Raw genomic sequence first — 15,025 nt, forward strand, 5'->3', positions numbered from 1 at the left:
GGCCAGCTGAACCCCCTTCTGTGGTCCTCAGATTCTCTTCCTGGGGCCCATCCTGGCTGGGAGCAGACAAAGGGAAATGTTGAAATTGCCTGCAATCCAGAGGAGGGGTCCAGGCCACCCAGGGCTTCCAGGCTGGAAGATGCTCCCACCCCCAGGTCCAGCTGGCTTGTCCCTGGTGGGGGGGCGGGAAGGGGCAGAACAGCACAGAACTCTGGGGAGCAGAGGATGAAGGGGGGGATGGGAGGGTGAGGGTAAGGGGGTGTGGCTTCCAAGTGAAGCTCTCTGTGGACGGCTCAGAAGCCTGTCAGTTATAGCCTGGGTTGATCATCTCTCTCCTCTTTAAAAGTGAAATGGCTCTCAGAGAAGTGGAGGGTGTGTGTGTGTGTGTGCATATGTGTAGAAGAGGGATGTGATTATAGTAGATCATTTCTGTGAGCCCGTGGGGTCTGGTGGTCATAAAAAGGCAGTGCCAATTAACCCTCCCCCCTCTAAGCGCAGCTAATGTTGGCTCTCACCTTCCCCACCGCTACCACGGCCCCTCCAGCCTCTGCCTCAGCAACTTCAGTTTTTGGCTCCATCCGGACGTCTCAGTTCCATCCCCGCCCTCACTCTGCATTCACTCACTGAGTGTGTCCGGTGCCCCTCCTGTGTTCCAGGTGCTGCCGGGGCGCTAGGGATACGGTAGAGGACACAGCCTAGCATGTAGGTCTCCACCCAGCTCTGTGGCCTCCTTATGCCAGAGCCCCCCCACCTCAGACTAGGACCCCTAACCTGACAGCTCCCCTCCTCGTCTTCCCAAACCTGAGTAAACGAGCACCTCCCCTTCCCCCTCCCACCCAACGCAGCCGCTCTCTCCCATCCCAACCAGGTCTGGATCTCCACTCCCACCATACTCAGCTCTAGCTCTGAAATCCACTCCGTCCTTGCTCCTAATCCTAATTTGTTCTAGTCTATATAGTTGTTAGCAAACAGCTGTGATAGAGGCTGCTTGCAGAGTAGGGTAGCAATGCAGAGCCCCTAGAGAAGCTGCGGAGATCAACCGCTCAATCTGAGCTGCCGCGGCTGCCCTCCCCGGGACGCGGGCGCCCTCTAGTGCCCGCTGGGCGCCCAGCAGCCCTCCGGCGTGCCAAGGGACCGCTCTGTCCAGGGAGCCGGCTAGACACGTGCCACGTGAGGGCCAGAGCGCTCAGCCGGTCCTCTCTGAAACACCACTCCAGGGGGATGGTGTCATCTGCCTGCAGAAATATCTTGGAACCATCTTCCAAATAGTTCTTCCACTTAACTCTTGGATCTCACAGCTCTTTCTGGGTGGATTTTTTTAAAAGTATTTCGTTGGAGTCCCTTCTACTGCAATTTAGCTCCTTCCTGAACGGAAAGATGGACACCACGTGGCCACCTCTCTCATTACTACCCCTTTATGCTCAGAAAGCCTGGCTAATTGAATTGTGGTCTTTCCCCCACACCTCTGGGGTTCCTCCTCTCATGGCCATTTCCCTTCCAAATAGAGTGGAGACAGGACGAGAAGGAAAAGGAGGAAGGGAAATGTCTCAGCCTGGAGCCTTGGTCCGAGTTCCACACAGAGGGAGGGTCGCTGTGTAACAGTGAGCCAGAGGCGGGGGCCTGGGTTCCCTGAGATTGCGCTGGACCCCACAGCCATGGGACCAGGAAAGCACTCTGCATCTTGACTGCTAAGGAGAGAGGCAGGAGGTGAGGGTAGGTGTGGTATTTGAGACGAGGGCAAGAAGGCTAGCTCCATTTCTAACTGGTGTCAGAGAGATGGGGAGAGGCCAGTTCTAGAACTGCATGCCCTTTCAGGGCCACCTGGAAGATGCCTCCGGGAAACAGGTCACTGGAAAGCCCCTCATGGGCTCACAGCCCTGCTGCAGCTCCTTCACGAGGAGAGGACAGACAGTTCCTCCTAGAGATTCCAGGCCAGGAAAGCCTGTCTCTCTGTACTCTCTCATCCTGCTGCTCGTTCTACACCAGGATATGTGGCATGGGGACAAAAAGGTCAGGACAGGTCAAACCACTGTCTCAGCGAGGGCACCACGGATCAGGACACTAAATGTGGTTGTTATCATTAATATTTTGTCTCTAAGGCCTCATCCAGTGACTGGCATCCACAAGTGCTCAGTTAATGATTGTTGAATTGACTGGAATCTCTTGCTTTCCTTAAAGCCCTGTTTGAAATACCATTGTTAAACTAACCTAAACATCTCTTGAACCTATTTATCGTTCTTACGGTGGCTCTTGAGATGCGATTTCCAGGTGCCTACCGCCTTCCTCCTATGTGAGGTATAACGCTAAATTGTTCTCCCATGTTATAGTATTCATTAGTTGGTGAAAGTTCGTAACCCTGATCTCACCCTTGGCTATTGTGATTTTTTTGTTTTTTATCATGTCTGCTTTAGGCTTCTTTCCCAACCAGAGAGGCCTAATCTTCTCTGATTGTCTTCACATGGCAGCTCTTCCTTTCCATGGCCCATACCTCCTCCAGCTCCACTGAGACTTTCTCAGTGCCAACAGCCAGGGTTCTAGGATCACATGACCCCAGGCTCTACCAAGGGCAAAGTAATAATACCTGTTGGCGGCCGGTGCACACTTCCCCAGTGACAGCATTCTGTTGGCCAGAGCAGTTGGTTGAGGAACGGGGCTCCTGCTTTTGGTTCTGACTAGATACCCTAGGGCTTGTCATGCTGAAAGTCTGAATGATTCAATTCTCCCTGAACACATGACTCCATTACTACCTTCCAGGTGTGTTGCTCTCAAGTACATTTTTGTCATCCATGAATTTGACAGTGTCACTCTCAACTCTCAAATCTGTGATTTAGAAGACTCGACCAGTTATACTCGCGTCCTGACGGTATCTGTGAACCCCACCACTAATCTGAGAGTCCCCGACGATCTTATCCTTTTTTATTTTTCCATGGCATTTTCCTTTCTGTGACAAATATTCCTCCCAATCCCACTTGTGTTGGTTTTTTAAAACTAGACTTCATCAACAGCATTTTAAGAACTCTAAACAAATCATAGCCTCTCTTGTTCCCGGTCACATGCTTATAAACTCTCTCAAAATTCTTTTCCAGCAAGGGGTACTTATCTTGCATGGGAACTGTGTGACTTCTCTCAGGTTGCCTGCTTAGGTTTCAGTAATTTGTTCTGCCCTCAGCCTAACAGAGAGGCTCACTGTCTACAGTTTCAAGCTGCACCTGGTCCCCGACCCACACCTTCATTGCCAGCATTCCACTTGCGAAGCACACAGAGCTGGGCCCGCTCCCACACAAGCCCTCCTTGCTGGGCAGTGTCTGACCAACCCCTCCGCCCCGTCTGCTCTGACCTTCCTTCCATCTGCCGTCCCTTTCCTGTCCTCAGTCTTGCTCTGCTGGGAGCTTCAGCAACTCACACCCTTTCCCCCGTTGTTCACACACACACACACACACACACACACACACACACACACATACACTTTAGAAATCCTTGGCCTCCCTCTCTGGCTTCCTCAGGTCTTTCTACCTCTTCAGGAAGCCTCCCTTGGTTCCCGCTGTCAGACGGGACACAGCCCACATCGTGGCTGAGCAGCACCTAGCACATCACAAAACGTGGCATCCAGGGCTAGCCAAGGACCCGAGAAACCACCCAGAAATACAGTGCTTTCCTTTTACAGATGAGGAAACTGAGGTCCAGGAAGGGAAAGGCACTTGGCTAAGGTCAAGAAGCCACAGTGGCTCTTTAGGGACTAATTATGCCAAAGCAAAGGAAAGCCTTGACTTCTGAAGTGGGTGTGTTCCTCTGGCCACCAGCCTGTCCCCTCACGACCCCCCACCCACTACTGAAACATCTGTGTGAACGGCCAGGGTGGGCTGCTCACGTCCCTCCTTGCCATACCCGTAAACACCCGCTGGCTTCCTGCATGACGTCACCCACCTCCTCGCTGTGTTCCATCATTTCCTTTAAGACACAACTCAAGGGCTCCTTCTTCCTAGACTAATTGCTCTGACTTTATACTTGCCCCACTTGTGTCACCTTCCTCCATTGTCTACTCAGTTTGTACTGTTATATCATGTGCTTGATTACATAACACTCGTAATGGATATTTCAAGGATATGTGTTTTTTCCTCTCCAACGAAATTATATATAAGCTCCAAGAAAAGAGGAGAGATCATGCTATCTGTATTTTGTTTTGTACACCCATGATCACTGGCAAAATAACTGGTACCTAGCTGGAATTCCAGAAAAAGTTCTCAGCAAATGGATAAATGGATTTGACACTAGTAGCAATTATAAGCTGCCGACTTTTGAGCTGCAGTGGAAAGGGACTGTCGTAGTTATGTGTAGGTTCTGAAAGTCAGAGAGACTAGAAAAGATGTGAAGAAGGGCATGTCTAGGGGACCTCAAGGCTAGAGGGGAGTGGATGGAGGGGAGAGCTGGCAGAGGAGGGGCTGGGTGGGGTGAGGAGGCCAGCGCCTGCCGGTGGATACGTGGCCCTGTTGCAGCGTGGACCCACTGACCCCGTGGCGATGCCCAGAGCTCTGGGCTTGGTGGTCTTGTGCTGGGGGAGGCTGAAGTCTGACAGGGCCCCCAGCATGCTTTGCTCTCGGTGGGCCTTCATTACTAATCTCCCACGCCCTCTCTCCCCCTAGAGCCGAAGGATGAAGTGGAGGTGTCAGATGATGGTGAGTGCTGGCCCCCGTCCTCGGGAAGACTCGAGGGGTGGAGGGGGATGAGTGAGGAGTCTGATGGCTCACACTCACCCCGACCCCCATCCTGCAGATGAAAAGGAGCCCGAGGTTGATTACCGGACCGTCACAGTCAATACTGACCAGAAAGTGTCTGACTTCTACGACATCGAAGAGAGAATAGGATCGTAAGTGGAGTGGGAAGCACCCTTCCGGAGCCCAGAGTGAGGGTGGCGCAGGCCCCGAGGTTAAGTTCCCTGCTTCCTCTTCCTGTCCTTCCCTGGGTTCTGCCAACTCCCCAGACTGAGGTTCCCGCAGAACCGGGAGGGCTTGACCTGTCGGCACCTGTGAAAGCATCACCCGGCCAGGGCTCTCTTAGGAGCTGCTGTGCCCCGGGCTCCCTCCACAAGCTTGAGCAGGCCCGTCCTCCTCTGCAATCCACCCCGCACATGGGACATAACCCAGGGCAGCGGGTCTGGCCCGGCCCGTCTTTAGGATCCCTTCCCTTTGATCCATGCTCGCCATTCAGCAGTTCTGGCTCTAGTGCTTCAGGAGAACGCAGCCCCTCGACGTGCATCTCCTGTCATCACCCCTCGCTTTGTGAACTCAGTCCACAGTCTCTGCTCAGGCTCTTCCCTGGGCTGCGGAGACACCAATGGACTCAGACCGCAAGCCTGGGCCCTCGGCACAGCCAGGCTGTGCCCACCAGCAGCGGCACCCAGGGCTGCCTGTCGCCCACTGACTCTCCCTGGAGGAGGAGGGGAGGTGGAAGAGAGAGAAATGGGGCTCAGCTCTTATTTCCGGAGGGTTTCTGTCCAATAAAGGAGTGACACCAACCTCATCACAGTCCTGAAGAACGAGGACCCTGCGCTGGGGCGGGAGTGATGTCGGTGGAATGCCACCACTGCCGTCCCCACGGTGGGAAGCAGGGGCCTTGCTAGGCTGTCTCCAGGGCCCCGGCACTGGAAAGGCGTGGAAGGCAGGCAAACACTCAGAAATTCTCGGTACTTGGGGAGGACTTCCCCAACCTGGCATCACAGGTCCTTTCGCGGGGGAAAGGGAAAGAAGTCTGTCACCAAGATTGAGGCCTCAGCCCAAGGAGATGACAGTCCTAAAAGAACAGCAAGAGTGGACAGAGTTAGGGCGGGGTTGCGGGGCCAGACCCGGGCTGACACTCACAAGTGATGGAGAGTCGGTTTCTCAGCATCAGCAGTGCACTTCACTGACCTAGAGCAGGGACTGGCAAACTTTTTCTGTAAAGGGCCAGATAGTGGATATTTAGGGTTTGTGGGCCATTTGGTTTATGCTGCAACGACTGCTCTGCTACTGAAACCCAGAAGCAGCCACAGACGATCTGGGCACAAATGGGCATGGCTGTTTTCCAGTAAAACTTTATTTAGAAAAAGAGGGAGGCCAGGTGGGTCCCACAGTCCATCACTTGCCAATCCCAATTCAGTGGAAAGCTGGGCTAAATTGCTTTTTCTCTCCTCCTTTCACTCACAGTGGGAAATTTGGACAGGTCTTTCGACTTGTAGAAAAGAAAACTGGAAAAATCTGGGCAGGGAAATTCTTCAAGGCGTATTCAGCAAAAGAGAAAGAGAACATCCGGCAGGAGATCAGCATCATGAACTGCCTCCACCACCCCAAGCTGGTCCAGTGTGTGGATGCCTTCGAGGAGAAGGCCAACATCGTCATGGTCCTGGAAATGTGAGTGTCCTGCCGCGGGGCGGCCCAGGCGCCATGGGCCTGGGATCCCCTTGTGTGACTCCCCCACTGTCCCGCCACCACCCTCCGCCCCAAGATGGAGAGCACCGTGGGCCAGGGGGTGATGTGCACGACACTCAGCAGCCCGTACGGCCGGGTGCCGACCGCTGGGAACAGTCCATCTGTGCCTGGTGCTGGCCCTGACCCACTGCCCACCAGCCGCCTCTGCTCATCTCCAGAACACACTGGCAGGTCTTTGAGGACCACTGCCCCCTTCCCACCCTCACCTCCCTGTGAAAGGCTCAGGGCTACCCCTCGGCTCCTTGGTTTCATTCAGGGCATTCTGACCTAGAGGTGGCTTTAGAGCAGAAGAGGGGGGACAGGGCAACTTCCCGACCAGCCTGTGAGAGAGAAGGGGGCCCAGGGCTGGGAGCTCAGAATGCAGGAGTGTAAGCCTCGCTCCCGTCCTCCTGCTCTGCTCTGTGTGCCCCTGGCCCACGCTGGTTTGTTCTCTCTTGACCTCTCACTCACCAAAGAGTAGCGCTTTCTGAGCTGGGCTGCACAGAGGCAGGGGGATGACCAGATGACGTCCAGCCAAGGCTTTCCTGGACTCCATTGTTTCTTCGAGTCCCAGTCCTCCACCTCTCTCCCCTCTGAGTGCTGGTCTTCATGTGCACAAACAGACACACACACACACACACACACACACACACATAAACATACACACACACATATAAACATACACACACATACAAACACACATATAAACATACATGCACACACATATAAACATACATACATGCACAAACACACGCACAAACACACACACATATAAACATACACACACAAACACACACACACACACAAACATACTGGAGTCAGTAAGCCAGATATGCTCCGTAGTGTGTATTTTTTAAGCATTTCTTTTCCTTTTTTAATCTGAATTTTAAAAGTATATGATACAATCATATCAAAAAATATAAGAAAATACACAATGAGAAGTCCCATTCCTACCCCTGTCTCCCATCTACCCTGTTCCTACCCTGCCTCAGCACCACTGGTAACCAACTTTGTTGGTTTTGTCTGTGTCCTTCCAAAGTTTCTTTATGAAAATGCAAGCATATATTATTTATATATATATTATTCATATTCATATATGAATATATATATAATGTATGTATATATACACATACTTCCCACCTTTTAACCCAAAGACAAGTTTCACTCAATAGTCTATACTTGGCTTCTTTCCATTCAACAGTGTATCTTGGAGGGAGGCCCACATCAGTAGCCAGGGGGGCTTCCTCACTCTCCCTGCTCCCTGGGATCTCAGCGCATGCATAGACCACAGGTTATTCGTCTTCTTTTGATAGGGGTTTGGATGGTTTCCAGCCTTTGGCTTTTGTAAAAAGGCAGTGTTTATAACCTTGTACATACAGCTTTACACTCATGCCTGTGTACATCTGTAGGGTAAATTCCCAGAAGCGTGGGAGTGCTGGATCAAAGGGGATGTGCATTTGAAAGCTTTAGCAATATTCTGAAATTGCCCTCAGCATCCTTGAACTGCTCGTCCCGGGCTTCAGGGATCTCAGTCCTTTGGAGAGGACTCTGTCAACATCTCGGTGTTTTTTCCTGGGAAAGGTGAAGCCAATGAGGCATCCCCAGTTTGAGGAGTGACTCCCCTCACTCCGTGAACCTTTGCTGTGTTTCCTTTCAGTTTGTGTTCCTCAGGAAAGGCAGTCGTGGTTAAGAGACAGACTTGAGTCTGAGAAACCTCACTTCAATCCCTGCTCTGCCTCTTGTTGACGACCTTGAATAAGTTGCCCAACTGTGCCAATCATTAGTTTTATTACCTGTAAAAGGAGGCTATAAACCATCTCGTGTATAATGTGGGGATTAGATGGAATAACATGTGTCAGGCACAGACTGTCTAATTGCGAGTTATTCTTAGGAGTATGATGCATTGACTTTTTCTGTATCCTGGTCTTTTTTCCACTTAAAATTATTTTGTGAGCACTTTAACACCCAACTGGTTGTGTAGAACAAATCCTACTATTCAGGAAACCTGGGGTCAGCTTCTATTACTGTCGAGCTGTGATTTTGTAATTATTAAATCCTTTCAGCGAGGAGAGGTATTTGGATTAGACTCTCTTTTGGTTCTAAAATTCTGCAGTTCTGTGGAACTTTTACACAGATTCAAAGAAAATCTTCCTTCGTCTCTTAGAATCAGTTTTCAGCCCCGAATTCAAACTTCCCTCCCCACTTCTAGGAAAGATTTAACCCATGTCCATGGCCTCACTCATTATACCCTCACAATAGCCCTGTGGGCTGCAGCCTTTCACATTTATTGTAGAACAGGTTGCTTGGTCCAGGCAGCGTGGGCGTATGGGGACATGTGAAGAAATGTCTTATCTTTGGAAGTTAAACCTTGAGCAAGTTCGTGAGAAGGTGCAGGAGCGGGTAGGAGGCAGCCAAGCCTGGGTGAGGCTGGGCAGCAGCACCAGTGGGCAGAATACCATACTTAGCTTGGAATTGGGAGTTGGCAAGCTGGATGGAAAATGTTGGGAGAAAACGTACGAGGGCCTCAGCTGGTCTGGCTTTCATCCCTCCACCCCACGCCTCCCCCATGGACAGGAGTGAGTCTTACATTCACAGATGCCAGATGATTCTCCTGCACTTGGGGTAAGGAGCTTGCCCCTTGACAGGAACTCGACCAAAGAAGAAGGAGCAGATTCATACTCAATCTGTACTTCCCTTCCAGCTTAAACAGACCTGACCACTGAGAAGGCAAAGGTTGGCTTTCAGCAGTACGATTTGCTCTTCTCCTTGTTTGATGGAGAAACTGAGATTAAGAGAAGGACAATCCCTGGTGATACAGAAAAATGAAAATGTATTGCAGGGTCCCAGCCTTCAGATCAGCCGCCTCAGATACAGTGAGAGACCAGAATTAATGTGTCTTCAGCCTTTCTGAACTCCGATTATGGGACAAGCCCCTATCGTTGTAGCAGTGTTGCTCTGATACAGGAGTTCCTTCAGGCTCCGGGCCTGGAGTCAGGGCTGGTCCTTTTGGGACATTCCAAGTGCTGGCGGGCCCCTGAGCACTGAAGCAGATGTGCAGCTTAAGCTGAGTCATCCATTGCCCATCTCACCTTCATGCTGCCATTGGCAAAACTGATCAAAGAATAAGCGGCTAGCTGCCATGAGACAAGGAGGAGAGGGTCTGGGTTTGGAGGCCCCTGAAGTGTCATCCTACTGGCTGCCAGTGAGGGCTGGCCAATGTCTACAGTTGGGGGATAAATTCGATCCCTTGGAATAAGGTAGGTATTCATTCATTCATTCACTCACTCATTACTGTTAATTTATTAAGCACACATTTCCTTGGCCCAATCTTGGCCCATGGCTTTATCCGATCTCTGTGGGTGGCAGCTTCTTTCCACCCACAATCTTGAGCGTTTTGAAAAGAAACCTATATAGAACCATTAATCCTCTTTATGTAACCCCTTCCATCCTCGAAAATGGACCACAAGGACAGTTTTCAAAATACATTAAATACATTTGAATAGGTTTGAACCTATTTGCACCTCTACTAAATAGGTTACCTCTAGAAATGCAGCAGTAATTATCTCCACGGCTCAGATTTCCACCACTCATTGCCTCAGACGTTCCCAAGGACACTGCAAAAAATGATTTCTTGCTTTTTCAGAATATTTTAAATTTAAAACCAAACATTTTGGGGTACCTTGTCTGTGCCAGATATTGCCAGGTAAAAACAAGGGTCTAGAGATGAGCCAGACCTTTTCCAGACATGTTCACAAACAACTTTAAGACAAGGCAGGCTTGATGGGAAAAGTGCAAAGATGAGACTGTGGGAACCCAGGGAGGGAAAGATCATATGATGAAATTGGGAGTGATTTCTCAGAGGACATGAATTTCAGCTGGCTTCCCAGGGGTGGTAACTGAGTAAGCCAATATTTCTCAAACTTGTCTGATCTTAAGAATGACCTGGGGTACTCATTAAAAATATGGATCACAACCCTTCCAAGATTTTCTAAATTAGAATCTGCAGGGGAGAAGCTTGGGAGTCTGTATTTTCAACAAGAGCCCCCACTGGTTCTTTAAAAAAAAAAAAAAAAAAGATAATTAACATTATTGAGCACTTACTATATGCCAGGCACTTTTCTAAGCACTTTACCTGTATTAATTCACTCACTCTTCACAGCAACCCTGTGAGATAGTGCTGTTTTTATCTGCATCTTACAGATGAGGAAATTGGGGCTCAGAGATGTTAAGAATGGCCTGAAACCTAGGAACCTAGGAATGGAGATTAGAGTTTGACCTAGAGCCTGGGTGGAGGGCAACAGAAATGAAGGGCTTGAGGACAGAGGCGCCACCTGCTGGCCACACAAGGACCTCCTTCTCGGTTGGTTCTAAAGCATTGGTTCCAGCGCCCCCCAGCGGCCACTGGCCCAGACTGACCTTTACCCGCTCAGCCCTCCCAGAAGTCTTTGTCCTGTGGTGATGGAGACCCACAGAGGCTTCCGTGTGCTGGGCCCCATGGTGCGTCCTTGTCTGTCTACCCCTCAGGGGTCAGTAACAAGATCCACTTGGCCCACAGCAGGTTGTCAGATGATAATTAATATGTGCTGAGCACCCACTGTGTGTCAGGCATGATGCTTTACAAAAGTTCCTTCATTCCTAACTACTATGATGTAGGGACAGATGAGGAAACTGGGGCTCAGAAAGGTTAAGTAACTTGCCCAAGCCACAGATACAGGATTCAAACTCAGCTCTTTCCCATCTTTGTGATGACTCCCTTAGAAGAGGGAAGCCCCTTGGAAGAGAACAGGCTCAGAAGGAAGCCCACTCAACCTTGTTCAGCTGGTGGATCTACAGGCCACTGTAAAAAAAGAACTTACTGATGTCTGGATGATACATAAGTTACCAAGGGGATGCTTTAAGGTTTCTGAGCAGCGAGCAAGGAAGGTGGGTTCGGAGGGCTGGGAGAGGGGAACAGAGAGGCCCCATGTGACTCAGCATTTGCACTGAAGGGAAATATGCTGGCTGGCCAATCCTTAGAAAAGACGCCCACTGCAGGCCCCAGAACCACCATGGCCAGGATCCAAAGTCTATCCAGGCAGGAAGGATGTACTACACTCCCAGCCTGGGCCAGGGGGCAGGCGAGGCAAGTTAGTTATGGCTGGAAGGAGTAAACTGATGTTATAGGCCTAGCCAGAGGAAGCAAATCGATCACAACTGTAAGTATAATAGGTTACAGCCAATGAATTTTACAAAATGTGCTGATGCTCCGTATTATTGAAGATACTTTTCTGTTTCTGGCTATGCAAAACAAATGCTTATGGGTACTGTGAGTTTTTAAACTTCAATTGTTTATGACTAAAAGACATGGCTGGAGAACAGGATAATCCCTCACATCTATAGTCATTTGGGGGAAAGAGGCTGCCTGGCAGTTACCCTTTTTGCTTAGGAGATCATTCTAGATCTCTCAGTTCATGGCCACCTCTGAAACTGCCTAGCCTAGATGCTTCCCTGAACCCCTGCAAAGCTTAGTGGGCACAGGCAGGGTCCCCCAAGCAGGAAACCAGGAGGCCCGGGCCGTCCTCACACAGTGGGAGACTGGGACCAGCATAACGGGGCAGTGGTCTGGAACTCGGGAAGCTGCAGAAAATGCCTGGCACCCCCATGCACTGGGCTTTCCTGGCCGTGACCCCTTCCCCCAGCCTGCCCTGGCCAGGCTCCCCGCTCCTGTGGTCTGAGCGCCCCCTCTGTCCCCGCAGCGTGTCCGGGGGTGAGCTGTTTGAGCGCATCATCGACGAGGACTTCGAGCTGACCGAGCGGGAGTGCATCAAGTACATGAGGCAGATCTCGGAGGGGGTGGAGTACATCCACAAGCAGGGCATTGTCCACCTGGACCTCAAGCCCGAGAACATCATGTGTGTCAACAAGACGGGCACCAGGATCAAGCTCATCGACTTCGGTCTGGCCAGGAGGTTGGGTAAGGCCAAGCCACCTCTCCTGTTGTCACCAGCATGTCATGGCAGTGGCCGTGGCTGTTTGTGTTCCATGTGCTGTATTAGAGACAACGGTATTAGAGGGGATGCACCGGATTGGAGCTGAGATCAGAGGCCATGGAGACTGCCCCTCCCACTTACTAGCTGTGGGAACCTATGTCTCGAATTTCTTATCTGTAAAATGGGATAACAGTAGGACTCACCTCATAGAGTTGTTAGGGGATCACTGAGTTAATATAGGTGGAGTGATAAGAGCAGTGCCTCGCACATAGTAAGCACTATGTAGGTGTTTTCATTTATTTTATCATTATTATTTTTTTCACTCTGGTGCCTTCAGCAGCAGAACATTTTGCTGATGGTGCTTCCTCACATGTGCATCCTACTGTACAGTTTCCAGAGCACTTTCACCTACTTTCTCTCATCTGATTCTCACAGCAACCCTTTGAGGCAGGCAGGGTAGATCTTATGAGCCTCAGTTTATAGCCCAGGAAACCGAGGTTCACAGTAGCTCTGCCCAGCAAGTCCCACAACGAGCTGGGGTGGAATGAGGACCTGGGGCCTGGTCCAGGGCTCTCTGAAGCATCACTGCTGTTCCTGCCCTTTCAGGAGGCAGGGCACGATAGGGGAAGGCGGTCAGGGCCTGAGGACCCAACCCAAGAGCCATTTTGGTGGGTGATGGTCCTCTGTGGCTCAGGGGCACCACCTCAGGGTTACGGTTTTTCCCAGCTAACCTCCCAGCAGCTCCTGGGAAGAGAGATGTGACACTACGCGTGGAGAGGTGGGGGGGGAGGGGAGGAACATGGCTCAGGAGTCAGACCCCCTGGGTTAGGTCCCGACCACCGTTTACTGGGGGGCGGGGGGGAGTCACTCGCTGGGCCTCCCTTTTCTCCTTGGGAGATGGGAGTCGTCCTCCTTAGGGTTGGCCAGAGCATGAAATAGGAAAGTCCTCATAAAGCAGGCAGCAGGGTACAAATGACAGACTGAATGGTAGAGATTCTTTTCAAGCACAAGTCACCACCCCTGTCTCAGGGAACTCGTGGGAGAGACAGACACATGGGAAGCCATTCGATCCGGGGCAGGGCTGTAACGGGCTCTCCCCCCTCCGTCAACCCCGCCCAAGCATCTGAGGTTCGCATGCAGTTTGTCGGTTTCACTGGTGTACCGATGCACTTGTTCCACGGGGAGGCTGCTGTCTCTGCGCCATCCTGCAAGGGGAGAGCCGCTGAAGGCCGGCCTTGCCTGTGTCCCTCCCAGGCATCTGCTTACCTCGGGTTGGCTTAGGGATGTTCTGGCGATTGATCCCTCTCCATCCTGGTTGCAGAGAACGCGGGGTCTCTGAAGGTCCTCTTTGGCACCCCAGAGTTCGTGGCACCTGAAGTGATCAACTATGAGCCCATTGGCTACGCCACAGACATGTGGAGCATCGGGGTCATCTGCTACATCCTGTGAGTCCTGGGGCGCACGGGGGGAGGGTCCCCAGGCTGCCCTGATGTTGAAGGGACCAGGGCGGGTCCTGATGGGGAGCCCGCCTAGAGTCAGGAGGGCAGTAGGCTCCCATCCCCCTCCTCGCTGGCCTGCCTGGCTTCTGTGCTCCCGGTGATGTCCACGGCCCACGTCACACTTCTGCAGGAGCGTCTAGCTCTACACAGCAAGAGCCCCATTCTGGGCCCCTCACCATCCTTGTTGCTGGCCACCTAGGGGCCTTTGGTCAGGAGGACAGGAACGTGGCTGGTGTCGTGGAATGTACCTTCATGTGTGTGCATGGGTCCATAGAGAAGCAGGGGGAGAGCCCAGGTGTACACCTCCTGTGGGTGTCATCGTCATCTTCAGAGGATCGCACCCCACCCTCACGGCAGAGGGACCCCAGATTCCAGCCTCATCTCTGCGTCCAGTATACGGACTAATTAATAAGCACTTTTGATGATAGAGCCTTTAGTGGGACCCATAGACAACAGAAAGCTACTGTGTAGTAATTAGAATTGGGAAATTAGGTGGAAAATAGGAAGCCATTCCATTAAAAAACGCTGGAGAAAAGAGGGAAGGCCAGTAATCTAAACCAGTGCTTCGCAGACAGTAATATGAGGGAATCATCTGGGCTGCTCCTTAGATTACAAGTTCTGATTCAGAAGCTCCAGGGGACCTGAGAATCCACATTTCTAACAGGTGCTGGTTGCTGATGGTGCTGGTCTGAAGACAGCACTTTGAGTACCAGGCCCTAGAGCACACCCTCTTGTTGGGATCTGGCTGATTTAGTCTCTGAAGCCTCAGGCTGCAAGCAGGCACTAGCCTTAGTGGCAGCCCCTGAGCTTGTGTGGCATCACACAGTTAGGGGATGGTCTCCCTGAAAATGCAGGTATGCACGTAGTCATTTTGTAAAAAAGTTTTTGTTGTTAAAGCAAAAGGACAAATTACACATTTTCACAGAAAACTTGAATATGACCTCTAAGAATACTTTCTTAGATCCCTGGGGTCTTCAGACCCCAGTGTGAGAAATGGCTTTAGGTGATTCTACTGCACAGCCAGGTTTAGGAACCACTGTTACAAAAGCTTTAGCAGAAGCAGAGTGATTTTGTGTGTGTGTGTGTGCGCACGCCAATGTGGCTTCTTCACGTGCTC

The 15,025-nt window shown here is 51.2% G+C and overlaps 1 protein-coding gene across 13 annotated transcripts in view; it reads left to right on the forward strand.

The window, feature by feature from the left end:
* MYLK (myosin light chain kinase) overlaps window positions 1-15,025 on the forward strand; it is a 272,517-nt gene that overhangs the window by 235,205 nt on the left and 22,287 nt on the right. For all 13 annotated transcript variants that reach the window (XM_057544900.1, XM_057544907.1, XM_057544909.1 and 10 more), the window contains 5 exons: window positions 4,641-4,673; window positions 4,771-4,864; window positions 6,180-6,383; window positions 12,176-12,393; window positions 13,731-13,854. In XM_057544900.1, the coding sequence (XP_057400883.1) occupies window positions 4,641-4,673; window positions 4,771-4,864; window positions 6,180-6,383; window positions 12,176-12,393; window positions 13,731-13,854 (673 nt within the window). The remainder of the gene's footprint in view (window positions 1-4,640; window positions 4,674-4,770; window positions 4,865-6,179; window positions 6,384-12,175; window positions 12,394-13,730; window positions 13,855-15,025) is intronic.

This window comes from Balaenoptera acutorostrata, chromosome 4, assembly GCF_949987535.1.
Source record: "Balaenoptera acutorostrata chromosome 4, mBalAcu1.1, whole genome shotgun sequence".
NCBI classification, from domain to species: domain Eukaryota; kingdom Metazoa; phylum Chordata; class Mammalia; order Artiodactyla; family Balaenopteridae; genus Balaenoptera; species Balaenoptera acutorostrata.